Source organism: Pseudophryne corroboree, chromosome 2 (genome assembly GCF_028390025.1).
Source record: "Pseudophryne corroboree isolate aPseCor3 chromosome 2, aPseCor3.hap2, whole genome shotgun sequence".
Classification (NCBI taxonomy): domain Eukaryota; kingdom Metazoa; phylum Chordata; class Amphibia; order Anura; family Myobatrachidae; genus Pseudophryne; species Pseudophryne corroboree.
In genome coordinates, this window is record NC_086445.1 from 445003832 (window position 1) to 445028790 (window position 24959).

Genomic DNA, 24959 nt, shown 5'->3' on the forward strand with positions numbered 1-24959 from the left:
ATAGATATATCTATATATCTATAGATATATCTATATATCTATAGATATACAGGAACAGAAATGGGCGGCACTCAGAGTCTTGAATTAAGTGAAATAAAGTGCAAAGACTTTTATTTGTCAACTACACATGATCTACGATATGTAGATATATATATATATATATATATATATATATATATATATATATATATAAAAATAATAGTGCTATGGTGGACTTACTATTGTTAACACTCTTTCTGCGAAGTACACAGGGTTCCACAGGAAAACTTCGGGGTGTAGAGTGGATCTGGATCCAGAGGTACCATCAGGCAAAGCTTTAGCTGTCCCAGGATGCATAGGGCCAAATCTATAACCCCGCCTCCAGGCACTGAGAGCTCAGTTTTGTTAACCAGTCCAATGCAGAAAGCAGGCAAGACGCTAGGTGCGTCAGGGTGGGCGTCCTGTGGAACCCTTTGCACTTCACAGAAAGAGTGTTAACAATAGTAAGTTCACCATAACACTCCTTTTCTGCAGCAGGGTACACAGGTTTTCACAGGGAAACATTGGGGATGTTCTATAGAAACATAGAAACATAGAATTTGTCGGCAGATAAGAACCACTTGGCCCATCTAGTCTGCCCTTTTTTTTTTTTTTTTATATTATTTTTATCTCTAACCTTATTTGATCCTTATTTCTTTGTAAGGATATCCTTATGTCTATCCCATGCATGTTTAAATTGCTCTACTGTCTTAGCCTCTACCACCTCTGATGGGAGGCTATTCCACTTGTCCACTACCCTTTCTATGAAATAATTTTCCCGCAAATTTCCCCTGAACCTCCCCCCCTCCAGTCTCAGTGCATGGCCTCGTGTCCTATTGCTTCTCTTCATTTGGAGAATGTTTCCCTCCTGGACTTTGTTAAAACCCTTGATATATTTGAAAGTTTCTATCATGTCCCCCCTTTCCCTTCTCTGCTCCAAACTATACATATTGAGATTTCTTAGTCTTTCTGGGTATGTTTTGTGATGTAGGCCATGCACCATTTTAGTTGCCCTCCTTTGTACAGTTTCTAATGTATTAATATCCTTTTGAAGATATGGCCTCCAGAACTGAATACAGTATTCTAGATGAGGCCGTACCAATGACCTATACAGTGGCATTATTACTTCTTTCTGCTGCTGATTCCTCTCCCAATGCAGCCAAGCATCTGACTAGCCTTCCTCATTGCCTTGTTACATTGCTTACCTGCCTTTAAGTCATCTGAAATAGTGACTCCTAGATCCCTTTCCTCCTCAGTAGTTCCCAGTATAGTGCCATTAATACTGTATTTAGCTTTAGGATTTTTGAGACCCAAGTGCATGATTTTGCATTTTTTGGCATTAAACTGTAATTGCCAGACTCTTGACCATTCCTCTAGTCTACCTAGATCCTCAATCATTTGTTTTACCCCACCTGGTGTGTCTACCCTGTTGCATACCTTTGTGTCATCTGCAAAAAGGCATACTTTCCCTTTAATGCCATTTGCAATGTCACCAATAAAGATATTAAAAAGCACTGGTCCAAGTATAGATCCCTGGGGTACTCCACTGGTAACATTTCCCTCCTGTGAATGCACTCCATTTACCACAACTCTCTGTTTTCTATCCTTCAACCAAGATCTTATCCATTCAATAATCCTAATATCCAATCCCAAACTTTCAAGTTTATTTAGCAGTCTGCGATGTGGAACTGTGTCAAAAGCCTTACTAAAGTCTAGATAAGCTATATCCATGGCTCCACCTTTATCCATCACTTTAGTCACACAATCAAAAAAGTAAATAAGATTTGTTTGACATGATCTCCCCCCAGTGAATCCATGCTGTTTGGGATCCAGTAAATTGCCGGATTTGAGATAATCTACAACTCTTTCTTTTAAGAGTGTTTCCATCAATTTCCCTACTACTGATGTAAGACTCACTGGTCTGTAGTTGTTTGCCTCTTCCTTGCTTCCACTTTTGTGCAGTGGGACTACGTTTGCTCTTTTCCAGTCCCCTGGAATTACTCCTGTAGCTAATTCTAAAGCAGTTCCTCAATGGAGGGGACGCGCACTAACGGATGTGAGAATCCGGCGTCCAAAGGAAGCATCCTGGGAGGCAAAGGTGCGCAGCCAGAGACCTCTGCGAGCCAAGACGGACATGTAGGAGATCCCCGCAGACATGAAACCCAGGTCCTTCATGAAGTCCACCAGGAACACTGCAGAATCCTGAATATTACGTAAAAATAAATCAACGTCACCTTTATCCAGCGTAGTCGATTCCTCCTACAGAGTGATTGACCACCTGGTCATAGCTTTAGCAATCCAAGCAAAGGCTATAGTAGGCTGCAATATAGCCCCTGAAGCCGCGTAAATGGATTTCAGCGTAGCATCCACCTTGCGATCTTCCGGGTCCTCTAGCGCAGTAGATCCCGGGACCGGTAACACCACCTGTTTGGACAGCCTGGAGACAGAGGCGTCGACTATCGGTGGGGACGCCCATCTCTTCCTATCTTCCTCTGGGAAGGGAAAAGCCACCAAGACTCTCTTGGGAATCTGGAATTTCTTTTCCGAAGTTTCCCATGCCTTTTCAAAGATAGCATTTAATTCTTTGGATGCCGGGAAGGTGAGGGAGGGCTTCTTATTATCTGTAAAGAAGGCCTCCTCCACCTGTTCCGGAGCTGTGTCCGAAATGTGTACAACATCCCTAACAGCCTCAATCATCAACTGCACCCCCTTGGCAAGTGATGCTGACCCCCTCAACACATCCCCGTCACCGTCTGAGTCGGTATCCGTGTCATCCTGCATAATTGCAAGTGCACATTTGTGAGAAGGAGGCAGTATCAGACCATACCACCATAGAGGACTGGAGGAACTGCGTAGCATGCTCAGTCCTAGCAACTGTATCAGAAATCTGAGAAATAGTCCCCCTCAGAGAGACTAACCATTCTGGTTCTCTAGCTGGGATCTGTGCTAAAACAGTGCAATCCTGATTACATAGAATGGAGTCTTCCTGGGAAGACAAATCCTCTGCAGCAAATGAAACAGTGTCCCTAGACATGTTGTCACACCCCCCCCAAACACACAGGGTATTATGTAGACAGAGTTTCCCCCCCAAGAATGGCAAAGAGACACAGAGATTGGAGTCAACCCACACACAGCGCTATTAGAGGTATAGGGAGTCCCCAACCAGCGCCGTGTCCCTTAATAGGTGACACAGCCTTTATGCAGCCACCCCCTGGTACAGTACAGATAGCTGGAGATTGCTCTGGAGGGACCTGGATCCACTTGGTAGTGAGTGCAGACAGGAAAAATGGCGCTGAACGCTGCTGGGTCCGCTCTGAGGAGAAGCTCCGCCCCTTCAATGGCTCTGTCTTCCCGCTCTTTGACAGATTATACTGGCTGGAGGATTTGTGCTGGCCTGGATTCACAGCCCCAGACAGGCTTGTAGTGGTCAGTGTAGGGTCCAGAGCTGGCCCAGGGCGCCCCTCCCAGCGCCGCACCGCAGTACCGCTGAGCCTTCCAGGAGCGCGGTTAAGACTGCGCTCCTACCCTCTAGCCACCCTCTTCACACTGTCCCACCGCTTGCAGGGGGGGGGGGGGGGGGGGCGCAGCAATATAGGGGGCGGGGGGGACATAGGGGGTGTTAAGCAATCCAGTAAGGTACCCAGTAACTGAGTAAAAGAAGCCCATGGGGGTTCTTGAGTAGGTGCTGGGGATGTGGCCTGGCCAGGAGCTTCATAGTTTACACAGAGCCCATCCTGCATAGCACAAGCTACACGACTGCAATACTGGGGTGTCAGGCTGTTTGCGACTTTTACCTTTGGCAGACATAGCTGTAATAAAAAGGAGTCACCCACACACAAATTGTATACAAACAAGGGTGTGGTAGCCTGATATAGTATGTGACAGCTTTTAGCAGTAAAAGTATGCTGCAGTGAAATTGTATAAAGATTACCCATGAAAACACCTGGTCTTTTCCAGGGCAGAGGAAAAAGACAGGGATAGATATAAAGTACAGGTTGAGTATCCCATATCCAAATATCCGAAATACGGAATATTCCGAAATACGGACTTTTTTGAGTGAGATAGTGAAACGTTTGTTTTTTGATGGCTCAATGTACACAAACCTTGTTTAACACACAAAGTTATTAAAAATATTGTATTAAATGACCTTCAGGTTGTGTGTATAAGGTGTATAAGAAACATAAATGAATTGTGTGAATGTACACACACTTTGTTTAATGCACAAAGTTATAAAAAATATTGGCTAAAATGACATTCAGGCTGTGTGTATAAGGTGTATATGAAACAAATACATTCTGTGCTTAGACTTGGGTTCCATCACCATGATATCTCATTATGGTATGCAATTATTCCAAAATACGGTAAAATCCCATATCCAAAATACCTCTGGTCCCAAGCATTTTGGATAAGGCATACTCAACCTGTATATGTAAAGCTGAAGAGAAATAATCAGACAGCAGAAATACAATGGTATAACTGCAATGTGCACTTTATCAACTATTCAGCTTTGGTTGTCAGCAGGTAGGATATCAGGGGTCTGGGACTCAGGGTCGACAACAAAAAGGTCGACACACCTTATGTCGACGCCAATTGGTCGACACACCTTCGGTCGACATGGACAAAAGGTCGACAGGAACAAGGTCGACATGGAAAAAGGTCGACATGAGTTTTTTGTGTGTTTTTTGTGTCGTTTGCTTCGTAGAGTGACCGGGAACCCCAATTAGTGCACCGCGTCCCCTCGCATGGCTCGCTTCGGGCATGGTGCCTTCGCTCTGCTACCGCTTTGCTCGGCACAGATTACCGTTCCAATCGTAGTCCACGTGGATCGTTAAGTATGAAAAGGTTCCAAAAAAGAAAAAAATCGTGAAAAACTCATGTCGACCTTTTGTCCATGTGGACATTATTAAGGGCCCCCCAGTACCGGTGATTGATAAGCCAGCAGCTCCACACCCTCCTCCCCTCAGAGACTCCGGCAGCCATACCAGGGCATGTAGCCACGTCTTCTGGAACACTGGATCCAGTCCCCCTGTGAAAACGTCATCAAGGAGCCAGGTTTTTACAACACTGATATCGGTATCCGGACTCCAGGTCTACAACAAAAAGGTCGACACACCTTAGGTCGACGCCAATTGGCCGACACACCTTAGGCCGTAAGGTGTGTCGACCAATTGGCGTCGACCTAAGGTGTGTCGACCTTTTTGTTGTCGACCTGAGTCCGGATACCGATATCAGTGTTGTAAAAACCTGGCTCCTTGATGACGTTTTCACAGGGGGACTGGATCCAGTGTTCCAGAAGACGTGGCTACATGCCCTGGTATGGCTGCCGGAGTCTCTGAGGGGAGGAGGGTGTGGAGCTGCTGGCTTATCAATCACCGGTACTGGGGGGCCCTTAATAAATATTTCCTGTGCCCCCATATGCCCTGGAGTCCCTGGTCAGCACTAGCGTACACCTCCCGGGACGCGTGGCAGTACGCAATTTGAATGAGGGTCCCTGATGGCCGGCCACGCAGTCCGGGGGTTGCCAACAGCAGCGGTGCTAGTCGCATGGTGTGGGACCCGCCGCAAGTACCCGTCTGAGGTAGTGGCTGTGCGTGAGTTTCGGCGCCAGCAGGGAGTGTTGGAGCCTGGGTGCTGGAGTCTAACAGACTTCCAACACTGACAAGTTCAGTTTAAAAAGAGAAAAAAAATAACGTAAAAAAGGCTTTGGAGCTGCAGCCCCCCGTAAAAATGTGCATCCAGCTTTCTGCTGCACCATACAAAACACTGACCTGCAAGGGGGTGGGGTTATAGGGAGAGGGACTGGAGCATCCTGGGATATCTGATGTTAACCCTATGAAGCCCCATGGTCCCTGAAGAAGAAATATACGTTATGGTAAGAACTTACCGTTGATAACGTGATTTCTCTTATGTCCACAGGTATCCACAGGATAACATTGGGATATTGTCGAGCGACAGCGAAAATGGCACCAACACAGTCACGAGCTTTCTGGCCTCCCAGGATGCATTGGGGCCTTCACCATATAGTCCCGCCCACTGACTCAGTCAGATCAGTTCTTTCCACAGCGATTTTAGGCAGGAACATCAGGCAGAGACCTGTTTAGGCGATAAGAACACACATGCACACCCTTCCATACAAGAAGGGAGAGGTTTTAGTGATTGTCTAGATCCTCAAATCAGATGAGTCAGGGTGGGATCCCTGTGGATACCTGTGGACATAAGAGAAATCACGTTATCAACGGTAAGTTCTTACCATAGCGTATATTTCTCTGGCTGGGTCCACAGGATTATCCACAGGATAACACTGGGATTCCCAAAGCCATTTTAGTGGTGGGGACGCTCCTGATTGCACAGGAGGACCTTTCGCCCGAAGTCTGTGTCATGAGAGGCAAAAGTATCCAAGGCATAATGTCTAATGAATGTGTTTATGGAAGACCATGTGGCTGCCGTACATATTTGTTCTGCTGAAGCACCCTGTTGTGCTGCCCAAGAAGGATCTACCTTACGTGTAGAGTGTGCAGAGACATTAGCCGGAATAGGGAGATCTGCATGAGAATAAGATTCTGATATTACCATTCGGAGCCATCTCGCCAGCGTCTGTTTACTAGCAGGCCATCCTCTTCTATCGAATCCGTAGAGGATGAAGAGAGAATCTGTTTTCCTGATGGCACTAGTACGATCTATGTAGATTCTTAAAGGCCGGACCACGTCCAGCGACGCTTCTCCCGCAGATAGTCCCGATACTTGAAAAGCTGGGACTACAATCTCTTCATTCAGGTGAAACTTCGATACCACCTTTGGAAGATAGCTAGATCTCGTTCTGAGAACTGCTCTGTCTGGAAAGGAGACTTACATGATAATGCTCCTAAATCTGACACTCTTCTAGCTGACGCCATTGCCAGTAAAAAAAAGAACTTGGTTGTAACCATTAACCACTTAAGATCTGCTCTCTCAAGTGGTTCAAACAGAGGACCCTGGAGAAATTTAAGAACTAAATTAAAATCCCAGGGAGCTGCAGGAGGAACAAATGGAGGTTGAATATGTACTACTCCTTGAAAAAATGTACGGACATCCTGTAAATCAGCAATCTTCTGCTGAAACCATACAGTTAATGCTGAAACTTAAACCCTCAAGGAAGCAATTTTCAACCCTTTATCCAATCCTGCCTGAAGGAAATCCAAAATCCTAGCTACTTTAAAAGATCTCGGATTTAAATTTTTTCCAGTACACCAGTGAATATAGGCTTGCCATATTCTATGATACACAGGCCGAAGAAGGCTTTCTTGCTCTAAGCATAGTTTGGATTACTTGTTTCGAAAAACCTTAAGCCTCTAAGATGGAGGTTTCAACAGCCACGCCGTCAAAGATAGGCGATCCAGATGACTGTGACAACAAGGACCCTGCATTAGCAGATCTGGACGTTGAGGGAGCAGTATCGGTGCTTCCATGGACATTCTCAACAGATCTGTGTACCAATGCCTTCTTGGCCAAGCTGGAGCTATTAGAATGATTGCTCCTTTTGCCTGTTTTATCTCTCTCACTACTCTGGGTAACAGAGATATTGGCGGGAACAGATACGCCAGCTGAAACCTCCATTCTACTGACAGTGCATCTACAAGGACCGCTCCTGGGTCCCTTGTTCTCGATCCATACCTTGGAACTTTGTTGTTCAGACGAGACGCCATAAGGTCCATCTCTGATCACCAGTGTCTGAAACACTTCTGGGTGTAGTGCCCATTCGGTTTCCTGAATGGTGTGCAGACTGAGAAAGTCCGCTTCCCAGTTTAGTACACCCGGGACAAATACTGCTGACAATGCCGGGAGATGGAGTTCTGCCCATCTTAGAATGGGAGTTACTTCCTCCATCAATCTCTTGCTGTGAGTTCCTCCTTGATGATTGAGGTATGCTACTGCCATCGCATTGTCTGAGCGGATCTGGACTGGTCTTCCTTGTAGATTGTCCCTTGCCTGAACCAGAGCCAAGTAAATGGCTCTTATTTCTAACAGATTTATTGGCAGGCGACTTTCCCTTGCAGTCCATTTTCCTTGGAACCATAGGCTTCCGAGTACCGCCCCCCAGCCCTGCAGGCTGGCATCCGTTGTCAGGACTTGCCACTCTTATCCAAAAGGGTCTCCCCTTGTTTAAATGGTCTATTTGTAGCCACAACGCTAGAGACCTTTTTACATTTACTTGAATCTTTATCATCTGCTTCTTTATCGTCTGATGATTTCCGTTCCATTTGGTCAGAAAAAGGTGCTGCAACGGTCTGGAGTGGAACTGCGCATATTGCACCATGTCGAAGGTTGATACCATCAGACCCAACAGTCGCTTTGCTGCATAGACTGACATTGTCTGGGCTTGCAAATCTTCCTGAGCCATGACCTGCACCTTGACTATCTTTTTCTCTGGTAAGAGAACCTTCTGTAGGTTTGAATCCAATATGGCTCCCAAATGAACCATCAGCTGTGACGACTTTTCCCAATTTATGAGCCACCCGTGTCTCTGTAAACAAACTATCGTCTGTTGAAGATGGCTCAATAGTAAATCTTGCGACTGTGCTAAGATTAACAGGTCGTCTAGGTATGGGAATATTCTTATCCCCTGTTTGCGCAGACAAGCTGCCATAACCACCATGATCTTGGTAAACACCCTGGGTGCTGTAGCTAGCCCGAAAGGCAGAGCTTGGAACTGGAAATGTTCCTGGAGGATGGCAAACCTGAGGTAACACTGATGCAACAGTGCTATATTTACATGTAGGTAAGCATCCCGTACATCCAGAGATACCATGTAATCTCCCGGTTCCATAGCCAACATTATGGAGCGTAACGTCTCCATGTGGAACTTCGGGATCCATATGTATTTGTTCAACATTTTCAGATTTAGAATTGGTCGATATGACCCATTTGGCTTCTGGATTAGAAATAGATTGGAGTAAAACCCCTGTCCCCTTTGTGATGGAGGTACTGGGACAATCACACCTGACTGCAGTAATTTTTGGACTGCTTCTTGCAGGGCATTGGCCTTCGACTCTATACGAGATGGGCTGGTGCAAAAAAAAATCTTTGAGGAGGCTGCCTCCTGAATGGGAACCCATACCCCTGAGATACTACCTTCTGCACCCAAGCATCTGCTGTTGACTGTTGCCATATGTGTTCACAATGAAGGAGTCGGCCCCCAACCCTGGAATCCTCCAGGCGGAGGCCCGTCTCTTCAGGCTGATGGTTTCTGTTCAGGTTTGGAAGGTGGCTTTTTGCTAGCCCACTGCTTCCTACCCCTGGATTTAAACTGGGGTTGCTTAGGCTCCTCTTTAGCTTTCGCTTTGCCAACGAAATGAGCGAAATTTTAAACCGTTGGACTTAGGGTTATAAGTAGCCGGAAATCTGACCTTTTTCGATTCAGCCTCTGATTCTAGGATATCCGATAAAAGGTTTTCCAAATAATATATTACCTACAAAAGGCAATGTTTCCAATTCTTTCTTGGACTCCGCATCTGCCTTCCAGGTCCGTAGCCAAACTGCTCTGTGAGCGACTACTGTCAAGGCTGAAGCTTTAGAAGCAACTGTACCTACATCAATTGCTGCTTCTTCTAAATACTGGGCAGATTGTCTTAGACGGCAAAAACGATCCTCCTGCTCCCTAGTAGGAGAAGGGATGTCATTCTCTAGTTCCTCTATCCATTCGCCCATTGCCTTTGCTACCCAGGCCGAAGCCATAGCAGGTCTTACCACTGCTCCTACTTGAGGAAATATATTTTTCAAAAGGCTCTCTACCCTTCTGTCTGTGACATCATTCAATGAGGTAGATGACAGTGGTAAAGCAGATTTATGCACGAGTCGCAGAACATGTGCATCTACTTTTGGAGGAACTTCTCTTTTCGAACAATCCACAGCAGGAAATGGATAATAAGAATCCCATCTCTTAGGAATCTTATACTTTTTACTGGGCGCTGCCCAAGACTCATCCATCATTTCCGTCAGCTCATCTGACGCTGGGAATTCAGCTTTCACGGATTTTGTTTGTTTAAATACAGGTGCTTTAGCTTTTAACACTGTCTTGGCTGGCTCTTCCAACGAGAGAACAGCCTTCACAGCATAAATAAGTTCAGCTACATCTTCTGAACTAAAGCTCTGCGACTGATCATCATACGGAGTTGAATCTATTGTATCATCATCATCCGATGTATCATCTTGTGTATTCTGCCACACAGACGTATCTGTCTTAGTCTTACCTGTCCCTTGGTTGCTTGTAGAGGCTACTGGAACCAAACCATAGGAAGGGAGCTGCATATATGGGTTCATAGTGTAACCTAACCCTTGAGGTGGTGCTACCGAAGCTAACCTGTCCGCTATTGAAGATAGAGTCTTTGCGAACATATTCCATGGTGGCTCTGTTGGTGGTTGAACCAACTCCTGTTTTTTACTTCGCTGAAAAGCGAAACAGTTTGCACACAAACCCTCATAAGTGACCAATTGATTCATGTCAATTACCCCTGATTTACAAGATAAGCATGTTAGGGCTGTAGGAGTGCTTGATAAATTCTCCTCGTCACTTTTGCCGCTCACAGACATGGTATTAATCGGTTATTGACTACACAATTTTGTGATTGAAAAACACCCTATATGTCAGTATTTAGAGGTGAGATCAATCTGACCACAGTGCACCTGATTTGAGGGTCAGAACAGGACTGACATTACACAGAAAACTCAGCACACATACTAGCAGTCAGTTACATGTTAAAGCATTAGACATTACCATATGAGAATACAACCTCCATAACAACTTATACATAAGTAGGAAAATTGTACTTCTGTTTTTTAACTGTTCCTTTTTTCAACATAGCATGCAGAAAACACAGTAATATACAGGTCTCATATGCAATAGGTACTAAAAATTAACAATGCATACTAACAAGTAGAAGGAATTTTTAGTACTGTATACCCTGCCTCCGTAGAGCGGGATACAGGGAGACTCACCACACTTCCATATCCAAGCAAATACGCTCGTAAGACGCTGAGTGGATTCAGACGCTACTGGTGTACACTGCCACTCTTGATAACTGATAACGGACACGGACGCTGAGCGACTTCCACGTGTATGCAGACACTAAGGCTTGCGACTCGGTCTGGGCGGGTTTATCTCCAGTGTACACAACCGCAGCGTCTAAGCTGCGACAGAGTACCCTCGTGGTAGTGTCTGAGCCGGAAGTGAGGTCATTCAGTTGATGGAACGAGAAACACGTGGGAACTGGCCATGAACTCGGAGGAGGGACGGCCAGGAGAGCGTCTGAATCCCCATGTTGACTTAAACTCCAAGGATCGCGGCCTCTACCTAGTCCTGGCGCCTATGATCCCCGGAGCGTAGCGCTGTCGCACTCTAGATGTTCGGCGCATCAACACACTGTTTGTAGTCTCCACCAAATCAGTGTAGCCGTGTCCTGACCCCTCTAGTAAGAGGAAGTCCATAGACTCACCGTCTCCCCATGCTCCGGCCACAGCCTGGTTACGTCTGCTGGACCTGATAGAACATCCGACACAGACGCCCGTCGAGACAGCACTAATACCCGAAGGCAAGCGCTGTTGCGACCCGGGGAGTTGTTGGAGCGACTCTGTCTCTAGTATGCTTTTAAGACGCTGTTAAGAGAAGTTGCTAAAAAATAAGAATTTACTCACCGGTAATTCTATTTCTCGTAGTCCGTAGTGGATGCTGGGTACTCCGTAAGGACCATGGGGAATAGACGGGCTCCGCAGGAGACTGGGCACTCTAAAAGAAAGATTAGGTACTATCTGGTGTGCACTGGCTCCTCCCTCTATGCCCCTCCTCCAGACCTCAGTTAGGGAAACTGTGCCCGGAAGAGCTGACAGTACAAGGAAAGGATTTGGATTCCAGGGTAAGACTCATACCAGCCACACCAATCACACCGTACAACTTGTGATTCCTATACCCAGTTAACAGTATGAACAACAAATGAGCCTCATTAACAGATGGCTCATAACAAAACCCTTTAGTTAAGCAATAACTATATACACGTATTGCAGAGAGTCCGCACTTGGGACGGGCTCCCAGCATCCACTACGGACTACGAGAAATAGAATTACCGGTGAGTAAATTCTTATTATCTCTGACGTCCTAGTGGATGCTGGGTACTCCGTAAGGACCATGGGGATTATACCAAAGCTCCCAAACGGGCGGGAGAGTGCGGATGACTCTGCAGCACCGCATGAGCAAACTCAAGGTCCTCCACAGCCAGGGTATCAAACTTGTAGAATTTTGCAAACGTGTTTGACCCCGACCAGGTAGCAGCTCGGCAAAGTTGTAATGCCGAGACCCCTTGGGCAGCCGCCCAAGAAGAGCCCCCTTCCTCGTGGAATGGGCTTTTACTGATTTAGGATGCAGCAGTCCAGCCGCAGAATGTGCAAGTTGAATCGTGCTACAGATCCAGCGAGCAATAGTCTGCTTAGAAGCAGAAGCACCCAGCTTGTTGGGTGCATGCAGGATAAACAACGAGTCAGTATTTCTGACTCTAGCCGTCCTGGAAACATAGATTTTCAGGGCCCGGACTACATCCAGCAACTTGGAGGCCTCCAAGTCCCGAGTAGTCGCAGGTACCACAATAGGTTGGTTCAAATGAAACGCTGATACCACCTTAGGGAGAAATTGGGGACGAATCCTCAATTCTGCCCTGTCCTTATGGAAGATCAGATAAGGGCTTTCACATGACAAAGCCGCCAATTCTGACACACGCCTAGCCGAAGCCAAGGCCAAATATATATGACCACTTTCCACGTGAGATACTTCAACTCCACGTTCTGAAGTGGCTCAAAACAATGTGATTTTAGGAAAACCAACACCACGTTGAGATCCCAAGGTGCCACTGGAAGCACAAAAGGGGGCTGAATATGCAGCACTCCCTTAACAACGTCTGAACTTAAGGCAGCGTCTTTCCAAGCCTTTAACAGCGTAGGAATCACTTCATCTGGAACGCCCTTTTCCGTTAGGATCCGGCGTTCAACCGCCAAGCCTTCAAACGCAGCCGCGGTAAGTCTTGGAACAGACAGGGCCCCTGCAGTAACAAGTCCTGTCTGAGAGACAGAGGCCATGGGTCCTCCGAGATCATTTCTTGTAGTTCTGGGTACCAAGTTCTTCTTGGCCAATCCGGAACTACGAGTATAGTTCTTACTTCTCTCTTACTTACTATCCTCCGTACCTTGGGTATGAGAGGAAGAGGAGGGAACACACAAACCGACTGGTACACCCACGGTGTCACTAGTGCGTCCACAGCTATCGCCTGAGGGTCTCTTGACCTGGCGCAATACTTTTTTAGCTTTTTGTTGAGGCGGGACGCCATCATGTCCACCTGTGGCCGTTCCCAACGGTTCACAATCTGCGTGAAGACTTCTGGATGAAGTCCCCACTCTCCCGGGTGGAGGTCGTGCCTGCTGAGGAAGTCCGCTTCCTAGTTTTCCACACCCGGAATGAACACTGCTGACAGTGTTAGCACGTGATACTCCGCCCATCGGAGAATCCTTGTGGCTTCTGCCAACGCCATCCTGCTTCTTGTGCCGCCTTGTCGGTTTACATGGGCGACAGCCGTGATGTTGTCTGACTGAATCAGCACTGGCTGGTTTTGAAGCAGGGGTTCTGCTTGCCTTAGGGCATTGTAAATGGCCCTTAGGTCCAGAATATTTATGTGTAGGGAAGTCTCCTGACTCGACCATTGTCCTCGGAAATTTCTTCCCTGAGTGACTGCTCCCCAACCTCGGAGGCTTGCATCCGTGGTCACCAGGACCCAGTCCTGAATGCCGAATCTGCGGCCCTCGAGAAGATGAGCACTCTGCAGCCACCACAGCAGAGACACCCTGGCCCTCGGGGACAGGGTGATCAGCCGATGCATCTGAAGATGCGATCCTCACTTGTCTAACAGGTCCCACTGAAAGTTCCTTGCATGGAACCTGCCGAAGGGAATTGCTTCGTAAGAAGCTACCATCTTTTCCAGGGCTCGCGTGCAATGATGCACCGACGCCTGTTTTGGTTTCAGGAGGTCTCTGACCAGAGATGACAACTCCGTGGCCTGCTCCTCCGGGAGAAACACCTTCTTCTGTTCTGTGTTCAGAAACATGCCCAATATCAGCAGACGCGTCGTAGGAACCAGCTGCGACTTTGGGATATTCAGAATCCAGCCGTGCTGTTGTAGCACTTCCTGAGATAGTGCTACTCCGATCAACGACTGCTCCTTGGACCTCGCCTTTATAAGGAGATCGTCCAAGTACGGGATAATTATAACTCCCTTCTTTCGAAGGAGTATCATCATTTTGGCCATTACCTTGGAATACATCCTCGGTGCCGTGGACAGACCAAACGGCAACGTCTGGAATTGGTAATGTCAGTTCTGTACCACAACCTTGAGGTACTCCTGGTGAGGTGGGTAAATGGGGACATGTAGGTAAGCATCCATGATGTCCAGCGATACCATGTAATCCCCCTCTTCCAGGCTTGCAATAACCGCCCTGAGCGATTCCATTTTGAACTTAAACTTCCTTATATAAGTGATCAAGGATTTAAATTTTAGAATGGGTCTCACCGAACCATCTGGTTTCGGTACCACAAACATTGTGGAATAGTAACCCCGTCCCTGTTGAAGGAGGGGAACTTTTATTTTCACCTGCTGGAGGTACAGCTTGTGAATTGCCGCCAGTACTACCTCCCAGTCCTGGGGAGTAGTTGGCAAGGCTGATTTGAGGTAACGGCAAGGGGGAGATGCCTCGAATTCCAGCTTGTATCCTTGAGATACCACTTGTAGAACCCAGAGATCCACCTGTGAGCGAACCCACTGGTCGCTGAAGATCCGGAGACGCGCCCCCACCGCACCTGGCTCCGTCTGTGGAGCCTCAGCGTCATGCGGTGGACTCAGTAGAAGCAGGGGAGGATTTTTGTTCCTGGGAACTGGCTGTCTGGTGCAGCTTTTTCCCTCTCCCCCTGCCTCTGGGCAGAAAGGAAGCACCTTTTATCCGCTTGCCTTTCTGAGGCCGAAAGGACTGTACCTGATAGTACGGTGCTTTCTTAGGTTGTGAGGGAGCCTGAGGTAAAAATGTCGATTTCCAAGCTGTTGCTGTGGATACGAGGTCCGAGAGACCATCCCCAAACAATTCCTCACCCTTATAAGGCAAAACCTCCATGTGCCTTTTAGAATCAGCATCACCTGTCCACTGCCGGGTCCATAATACCCTCCTGGCAGAAATGGACATTGCATTAATTCTAGATGCCAGCCGGCGAATATCCCTCTGTGCATCCCTCATATATAAGACGACGTGTTTAATATGCTCTATGGTTAGCAAAATAGTATCCCTGTCGAGGGTATCAATATTATCTGACAGGGTATCAGACCACGCTGCAGCAGCACTACACATCCATGCTGAAGCAATTGCAGGTCTCAGTATAGTACCTGAGTGTGTATATACAGACTTCAGGATAGCCTCCTGCTTTCTATCAGCAGGCTCCTTCAAGGCGGCCGTATCCTGAGACGGCAGTGCCACCTTTTTTGACAAGCGTGTGAGCGCCTTATCCACCCTAGGAGATATCTCCCAACGTGACCTATCCTCTGGCGGGAAAGGGTATGCCATCAGTAACTTTTTAGAAATTACCAGTTTCTTATAGGGGGAACCCCACGCTTCTTCACACACTTCATTCAACTCATCTGATGGGGGGAAAAACACTGGCTGCTTTTTCTCCCCAAACATAATACCCTTTTTAGTGGTACTTGGGTTAATGTCAGAAATGTATAACACATTTTTCATTGCCGTAATCATGCAACGGATGCCCCTTGTGGATTGTGTATATGTCTCATCCTCGTTGACACTGGAGTCAGACTCCGTGTCGACATCTGTGTCTGCCATCTGAGGTAGCGGGCGTTTGTGAGCCCCTGATGGTCTTTGAGACGCCTGGGCAGGCACGGGCTGAGAAGCCGGCTGTCCCACGGCTGTTACGTCATCCAGCCTTTTATGTAAGGAGTTGACACTGTCGGGTAATACCTTCCACATATCCATCCACTCTGGTGTCGACCCCGCAGGGGGTGACATCACACTTGTCGGCACCTGCTCCGCCTCCACATAAGCCTCCTCATCAAACATGTCGACACAGTCGTACCGACACACCGCACACACACAGGGAATGCTCTGACTGAGGACAGGACCCCACAAAGTCCTTTGGGGAGACAGAGAGAGAGAGTATGTCAGCACACACCACAGCGCTATATAATCAGGGATTTACACTAACACAAAGTGATTTTTCCCTATAGCTGCTTTACATATACAGTTTGCGCCTAAATTTAGTGTCCCCCCTCTCTTTTTTACCCTTTGAACCTGGAAACTGCAGGGGAGAGCCTGGGGAGCTGTCTTCCAGCAGAGCTGTGAAGAGGAAATGGCGCCAGTGTGCTGAGGGAGATAGCCCCGCCCCCTTCTCGGCGGACTTCTCCCGCTCTTATATTTATGTTATGGCAGGGGATTTTTGCACATATATAGTTTTTTAGACTATATTATGTGCTGTTTGCCAAAGTAAGGTACTATAATTGCAGCCCAGGGCGCCCCCCCCCCCCAGCGCCCTGCACCCATCAGTGACCGGAGTATGTGGTGTGCATAGGGAGCAATGGCGCACAGCTGCAGTGCTGTGCGCTACCTTAATGAAGACCGGAGTCTTCAGCCGCCGATTTCCAGGATGTTCTTCTTGCTTCTGGCTCTGCAAGGGGGACGGCGGCGCGGCTCCGGGACCAGACGACCGAGGCTGGGCCTGTGTTCGATCCCTCTGGAGCTAATGGTGTCCAGTAGCCTAAGAAGCCCAAGCTAGCTGCAAGCAGGTAGGTTCGCTTCTCTCCCCTGTCCCTCGTAGCAGTGAGTCTGTTGCCAGCAGATCTCACTGAAAATAAAAAACCTAACAAATACTTTCTTTACTAGAAGCTCAGGAGAGCCCCTAGTGTGCAACCAGCTCGAGCCGGGCACAGATTCTAACTGAGGTCTGGAGGAGGGGCATAGAGGGAGGAGCCAGTGCACACCAGATAGTACCTAATCTTTCTTTTAGAGTGCCCAGTCTCCTGCGGAGCCCGTCTATTCCCCATGGTCCTTACGGAGTACCCAGCATCCACTAGGACGTCAGAGAAAAAAACAATATAGTAAGTCTATAAAAATAAAATAACAAAGCTTGAGGCTGCTACTCTCAGCAGCCGTGCGACCATGCGGCTTCTTGCCGCACCAAACAAAAAACTGATCTGACTGAGTCAGTGGGCGGGACTATATGGTAAAGGCCCCAATGCATCCTGGGAGGCCAGAAAGCTTGTGACCGTGTTGGTGCCATTTTCCCTGTCGCTCGACAATATCCCAATATCCATTTTAGGATCAGTATGAAATTAAAGTCACCTAGGAAGAGAACTGACCCCTTACAAACTTCCTGTATCTTGCTAAATTTCTTAATACGTGATAACTGGCCATAGTTTGGCGCACAAATAGATGCTAAAGTAACGTCTTTCCCTGTCAATATAAGAGACCAGCCCAAATTATCTGCAAATTGTAAGTCTAGGGAGAAGGTGCAATGGCAAAATGAAAAGGACTGCAAACCCTCTCTTCTGCACAGGCTCATTAGCATAATAACCTAAACGATAAGGCAAATGAGAAAAGGCAGGTGGTGATTGCTGGTCTCCTGAACTGCTGGAATATCTATCCCATCTATCCCATAGTGCAGCCTTCGGTTTCTGAGGGAAGTTACAACTCTTGGCATTAATGGACATAAGTGTGACCGTAAGGGGGGAAAAGCGTTACATGGGAGAGCAGAACTGAGGAAGGCTAGGATCTATAGGCTATATCGTAAGGGTATATGGCCAAATATAAAAAAAGCGTTACATGGGAGAGCAGAACTGAGGAAGGCTAGGATCTATAGGCTATATCGTAAGGGTATATGGCCAAATATTTTGAATTCCTATACAAGTTTTTGACATCCTACTTTAATACTTTTGGTAGGATATCAATTTTTTTTTATTTTTATTAAATACATTTATAAATATTTTTAATTGATGGTACACATGGACAGTATACAAAATAAATAAATCGCTAGATAGCTTACCTTCGCTGGATCTCCTCCCTAGCCAGATCCTGTTTTAGGACATATTCCTCTCGAAACACCTGGGTTGCCCTGCTCAGCAACTGCAGACACTCCTCAGGTGGAGGAGAGGAGTCTTTATTTGAGGAGCTTAAAAAAAAAAAAAAGAAAGTTTTCATGCTAGATTAAAAAAATAATAATTCAAGCAAGGACAGTGTGTAAGTTTTTTGTTTTATTTGCACACACAAGTGTGTAGCAGTGCATCTCAAATGGATTCAGAGAAATATATCACCTGAAGCTCAAAAAATCCTATTTTCTCATTCATCCACTTTTGGGGACTACTACCTTGGGGCATTCCACAGCTGGCACTAGGGAAGCATACACTAAACCAAAGCGGTTTCAAAACCAGGTCCAGATGGAAATTTGACACCACATCATGCTGAAACAAAGGATTTGTGCGCACCGCTGGACCGTTCTGTCTTCTATGAAACGTGGTGATCTAAAAGATAGGTAGACTATTTTGACAGCCTTCTTGCAAAGCCAATAGCCATTAACAAGACACTTTCTAGGTGAAGAATTTAAATACAAGTCATTTTTCAAACACAGCGTGTAACATTGCAGTTAGGTGCTGGTCAGCTGGTACTTTAACTCCAAGGCTTAGTACATAGCCCGCAGTGGACGCAATTGGGGGTATCCAATAAGACACAATAGTGAGTAAAGTTAACGCACCTATCAGCCCAAAAACTGTTTATGGCGGGTACGCGTGCTCCCGTTTTTCAACCTATCCTATTAGAAAGTTGGGAAAATGGGTGACCTGCCATGTGTTAACCAGTAAAAGGTGCATTCAAAAATGGGGAAATCAGCCTGTACCCCCAGAAATGTCAATGTGACATAAGATAACAATACAGAAGTATATTAGAGGGCATAATAAAAAATAAAAAAAATATTGGGGACATAAGATGTGTTAAATGGCTGCAATAAGTATTTTTTAAAAACACATGAAAAATTATAAAAAGCAAGCTTTGTGTGAAAAATAAATGCGCTCATTAAATTTGGTGTACATGAAAATGGGTAGAAGTATATATTTGGGTCAAATAAAGGCACTTTAAAAGCTTTGCAGGTGGGGGTAATTGGTAATTTTTTCAAGCCTAAAAACACGTCACATTCATAAATCACCCCCATATACCTGTACCATACCTTGTACACCAATTTCCATCACTTTGCACTTTTTCATCCCGAAACTGACATTTTATTATTGGCCAATTGAAAGTAATTAAAAACTTCAAAGTGTCTAATTAGGGGGGGGGGGAATAGGTGTCCAAGGGGTTATGAACCAAATCCCAACATATTTACCCAAACATAGGGTTGTTACCCAACTTTTCACTTGCTTAGAGAAGGTGAAGAGAAATTTGCGATAAACACTATGGAGAATCATCTATTCCAGTGGGACTCTGAAATCTGGTGCCAGAAAAACATGTGCTTGGCAGGGAAGAGATTGGACTGTTAATACATTTTTTTTTTTTTTTTTTAACTATGTGCAGCTGTCAGTTGCATGTGGGTCAGAAGAAGAGAAATCAAGCTCGGCTGTATCAAAAGGTCATCTAGATATGGAATGACAGCTAGTGCTTTGCTCAGCAGAAACAGCGCCGCAGCTGCTGCACTTTATGGCAGCGGGATCACGCACAGAAGTGTTTGGTACCGCATAGGGTAGCAAGCACTTTTGTGCGAATTTGGCATTCGGACATCCGAGCAAATGATGCGAGACGAGGAGTGCCTGTGCCTGCATTTAAACATTCGGCAATTTGCATCCATCGCCCGGAATTGAATTCCCCTTATATAGTCTTATTTAAGTATTTGTATAGTTGGAATTTTATCTAATTAATATGCCTGTAACATCATTTGCGCTAATAAATATTTACACGTTTTCAAAATTGGTATGTGGTAATTTTTGTCTGGTAATACAATTTTCTACCATAAAAAAGGGATACTGGTGTTCACTTGGTATGATGGGGTATAGATGGGGTCCAAAGGAGCCGGTGCACTTTAAATTTCTTCAACTGGGTGTGCTGGCTCCTCCCCTCTATGGCCTCTCCTACAGCCAGTATAGGTAAGACTGTGCCCGAAGGAGAATGGACATACTTGAGACAAGGAACATAATGAGTCGGGAGATTCATACACCAGCACACCAATAACCTAAAACGACCAGCAACGGCTGGTAACAAACAGCAACAGCTGAACAGGTAAACTTTTTGACAAGAAAAACCTGCAGACATGTCAACGCACTGAGGCAGGCGCCCAGTATCCCTTATGGACAACGAGGAAGGGATTTACCGGTAGGTATTAAAATCCCGTTTTCTCTAACATCCATAAGGGATACTGGGGTTCACTTAGTACAATGGGGAAGTCCCAAAGCTTCCAGAATGGGCGGGAATGTGCGGAGACGTCTGCAGCACCACCTGCCCAAACTGGGTACCCTCTTTGGCCAGGATACCAAACTTGTAGAACTTCACAAAGGTGTTCTTCCCCACCGGGTAGCAGCTTGGCATAGTTGCAAGGCCGATACGCCACAGGTTGCTGCCCAGGAAGACCCTACCGATCTGGTACAATGGGCCTTCAGAGACTGTGGAACAGGTAAGGCTGCCGACACATAGGCCTGTTGGATAGTCAACTTCAGCCAACGAGCAATGGACTGCTTTGAAGCAGGCCAACCCTTTTTCTGCGCATCATAGAGCACGAATAAGGAATCAGTCTTTCGTATCAGAGCCGTCCTTTAGACATAAATCTTCAAGGCTCGCACAGCATCCAACGACTCCGGAGGAGCAGAAATGCCAGCACTAGACGGGACAACAATTGGTTGGTTTAGGTGGAACGCAGAGACAACCTTCGGCAGGAACTGCTGCCTAGTCCTGAGCTCCGCTCTATCCTTGTAAAAGATCAAGTATGGACTTTTACACGAGAGGGCCCCCAATTCTGAGACACGCCTAGCAAAGCCAGGGCCCGTAACATCACTGTCTTCCACGTGAGGTACTTGTCTTCTAGCGTCATCAGAGGTTTAAACCAGGAGGACTGTAGAAATTCCAACACCATATTCAAATCCCAAGGTGCCGTGGGCGGCACAAATGGAGGTTGTATGTGAAGTACCCCTTGCAAAAAGGTCTAAACTTTTGGCAACATTGCCAACTGCTTCTGAAAGAAGATTGAGAGAGCCGAGATCTGGACCCTAATGGAACCCAGATGCAAGCCCTTATCCACACCCGCCTTCAGAAAATGTAAGAAACGTCCCTAGTGGAATTCAGCAGGTAGGTACGTACGTACGTACGTACGTACGTACGTACGTACGTACCTCACACCAAGAAACATATCTATTCTAGATATGATAGTGTTTTGACGTCACAGTTTTTCTGGCCTGAACCATGGTTGCAATAACCTCTTTGGAAATGCCCTTGCTTTGGAAGTTGATTTTCCACTCAACTTCCAAGCCGTCAAACGAAGTCGCTGTAAGTCCGGGTAGACGAACGGTCCTTGTTGCAGAAGATCTCTTCTCATTGGCAGAGGCCAAGGGTCTTCGACGGACATGTCCAGAAGATCCGCGTACCACGCCTTCTGAGGCCAATCCGGGGCAATAAGAATTACCTGGACTCCATGATTCCTGATTCGCTTGAGCACCCTCAGGAGCAACGGAATTACAGGAAACAGGTAGACCAGCCGGTAAGGCCAAGGAGACGTCAGCGCATCTATTGCCCTCGTCTGAGGTCCCTGGTTCTTGAGCAATTCCAGTGAAGCTTCTTGTTGAGTCGAGATGCCATGTCTATCTGTGGACAACCCCACAGGTCGATGATCTGTTGAAACACCTGTTGGTGGAGACCCCACTCTCCCAGGTGGAGATTGTGACGACTCAGGAAGTCTGCTTCCCAGTGGTCCACTATCGGACTGAAGATGGCGGACATTGTTCTTGCGTTTCTTTCTGCCCAGAGAAGTATCTTGGATACCTCTCGCATGCAGGCTCTGCTTTTTGTACCTCCTTGTCGATTTATGTAAGCCACCGCCGTGGTGTTGTCCGACTGCACTCGGATCGCCCCATTCCTGAGCAGGTGAGAGGCCTTAATCAGAGCACTGTAGATCGCCCGAAGTTCCAGAATGTTGATTGGAAGAAGGGCTTTGTGGGCTGACCATCTGCCCTGGAACTGAGCCCCTTGGGTGACAGCTCCCCATCCTCTCAGACTCACATCTGTCGTGAGGAGGATCCAATCCTGAATACCGAAGCTGCGACCTTCCAGCAGGTTTAAGGACTGCAGCCACCACAGGAGGGAGATCCTGGCCTGAGGTAACAGACTTATTATCCGGTGCATCTGAAGATGTGATCCGGACCACTTGCTCAGGAGATACAATTAAAATGTTCTGGCATGGAACCTTCCGTATTGGATGGCCTCGTATGAGGCTACCATCTTTCCCAACAATTGTATGCAAAGATTGATGATATCAGAGTAGGCTGTGGCACCAACCGGACCATCTCCTGGAGTGTCCTTGCTTTTTCCTCTGGGAGGAACACTTTCTGAGCCACACAGTATCCAGAAACATTCCCAGGAACAGGAGCCGCTAAGTAAGCTCCAGGTGGGACTTGTGTAGATTGAGGATCCACTCATGTTGTGAACAGAAGCTGAATAGTGCAGTCTATATTGAGCAATAGAAGCTCCCTGGATCTCACCTTTATCAAGAGATCGTCCAGGTAAGGGACAATATTTACCCCCTGGACTCGGAGGTGGAACATAATTTCCGCCATTACCTTTGTGAAAACCCTCGGAGCCGTGTACAGGCCAAAGGGTAGCACCTGGAACTTGTAGTGATCGTTCAGCAGGGCAAACCGCAGGAAGGCCTGATGAGGCGGCCAAATCGGGATATGGAGATAAGCGTCCTTTATATCCAGCGAGACCATGAAGTACCGTGATTCCAGACCCGCAATCACTGCTCACAAGGATTCCATCAAGAACTTAAAAGCTTTTCGGTAAGCGTTCAAGGATATTAGATTCAAAATGGGCCTTACCGAACCGTACGATTTTGGTACGACAAGCAGGTTGGAATAGTAACCCTTTCCCTGTTGTTGTAGTGGCACTGGAACAATGACTTGGGGACCGGACCAACTTTATGATGGCCTGTTGTAGCGTAACTCGTGTATCCTCCAAACTGGTAAGTTTGATTTGAAAAATCGTTGGGGAGGAGCGCTGTCGAACTCCAGCTTGTAGCCCTGAGAGTGGAGGTCCCTTACCCAGGTATCCTGGCAGGAGTCTTCCCAGATGCGGCTGAAGTGACGCAGTTGAGCTCCCACCTAGACATCCCCTTGGGGTGAGGAGGCACAGTCATGCTGAGGCCTTAGTGGAAGCTGAACTGGTGCTCTGTTCCTGAGAACCTGTGGCTGCTGGTTTTCTTGTCTTACCTCTGGTGCCTCTCGCTGCATTGGAGGCACCAGAGGTGCCTCCAATGCTCTTGATCTAAACCTTGTAGTCCAAAAGGACTGGGTAGACAGCCCCGGGTAGGAAAGCCTAGCCGGCGGGGCCCCAGAGGGGAGAAACATGGATTTTCCTGCAGTAACTTTAGAAATCCACATATCCAACTCAACGCTGAATAGCCACTCCCCTGAGAAAAGACTCCACACTGCGCTTGGAATCTGCGTCCGCTATCTACTGAAGCAGCCACAAAGCTCTGCGCGCCAACAATGCCATGGCAGTAGTCCTAGCATTAATAGCGCTAATTCCCTTGAGTGAGTCACACAGGATGCTTGCAGTGTCTTTAAATGTGTTTGAAGAGGGTCACCGTAGTGACCAGGGGCATATCCCCCGCAATGCCCTCTTGAAGTTGAGTCGCCCATGTATAAATGGCGTGTGTCATCCAACAACCCACAAGCATAGGTCTTTGTGATACGCCAGCCGCTGTGTAAACAGACTTTAGTGTAGACTCTATCTTCCTATCCCCAGGATACTTTAGTGTAAATGAGCCAGGAGCTGGTAGTACCACCTTTATTGAGAGGCCGGAGACGGATACGTCTACGGCTGGGTGTTCTTTCCCATTTACACTAGAAGGTAGGAAAAAAAATACGATTTTAAACCTACCGGTAAATCTTTTTCTCCTAGTCCGTAGAGGATGCTGGGGACTCCGTAAGGACCATGGGGTATAGACTGGCTCCGCAGTAGACATGGGCACTATAAAGAACTTTAGAATGGGTGTGCACTGGCTCCTCCCTCTATGCCCCTCCTCCAGACCTCAGTTCGAGAAACTGTGCCCATAGGAGACGGACAGTACGAGGAAAGGATTTTTGTTAATCTAAGGGCAAGATTCATACCAGCCCACACCATCCACACCGTATAACTTGGAATATACGAACCAGTTAACAGTATAAAACAAAACAGCATCAGCCCGAGACTGATCAAAACTGTAACATAACCCTTATGTAAGCAAACTATATACAAGTCTTGCAGAAGATAGTCCGCACTGGGACGGGCGCCCAGCATCCTCTACGAACTAGGAGAAAAAGATTTACCGGTAGGTTTAAAATCTTATTTTCTCTTACGTCCTAGAGGATGCTGGGGACTCCGTTATGACCATGGGGATTATTCCAAAGCTCCAGACCGGGCGGGAGAGTGCGGATGACTCTGCAGCACCGATTGAGCAAACAGTAGGTCCTCATCAGCCACTGTATCAAACTTGTAGAACTTTGCAAAAGTGTTTGACCCTGACCAAGTCGCCGCTCGGCAAAGCTGTAATGCCGAGATGCCTCGGGCAGCCGCCCAAGAAGAGCCCACCTTCCTCGTGGAATGGGCCTTAACCAAATTTGGTAACGGCAATCCAGCCGTAGAATAAGCCTGCTGAATAG

At 47.0% G+C, this 24959-nt stretch overlaps 1 protein-coding gene across 1 annotated transcript in view; it reads right to left on the reverse strand.

The window, feature by feature from the left end:
* NUP88 (nucleoporin 88) overlaps window positions 1–24959 on the reverse strand; it is a 176048-nt gene that overhangs the window by 40227 nt on the left and 110862 nt on the right. The window contains exon 12 of the mRNA XM_063953674.1: window positions 18119–18244. Coding sequence (XP_063809744.1) covers window positions 18119–18244 — 126 coding nt within the window. The remainder of the gene's footprint in view (window positions 1–18118; window positions 18245–24959) is intronic.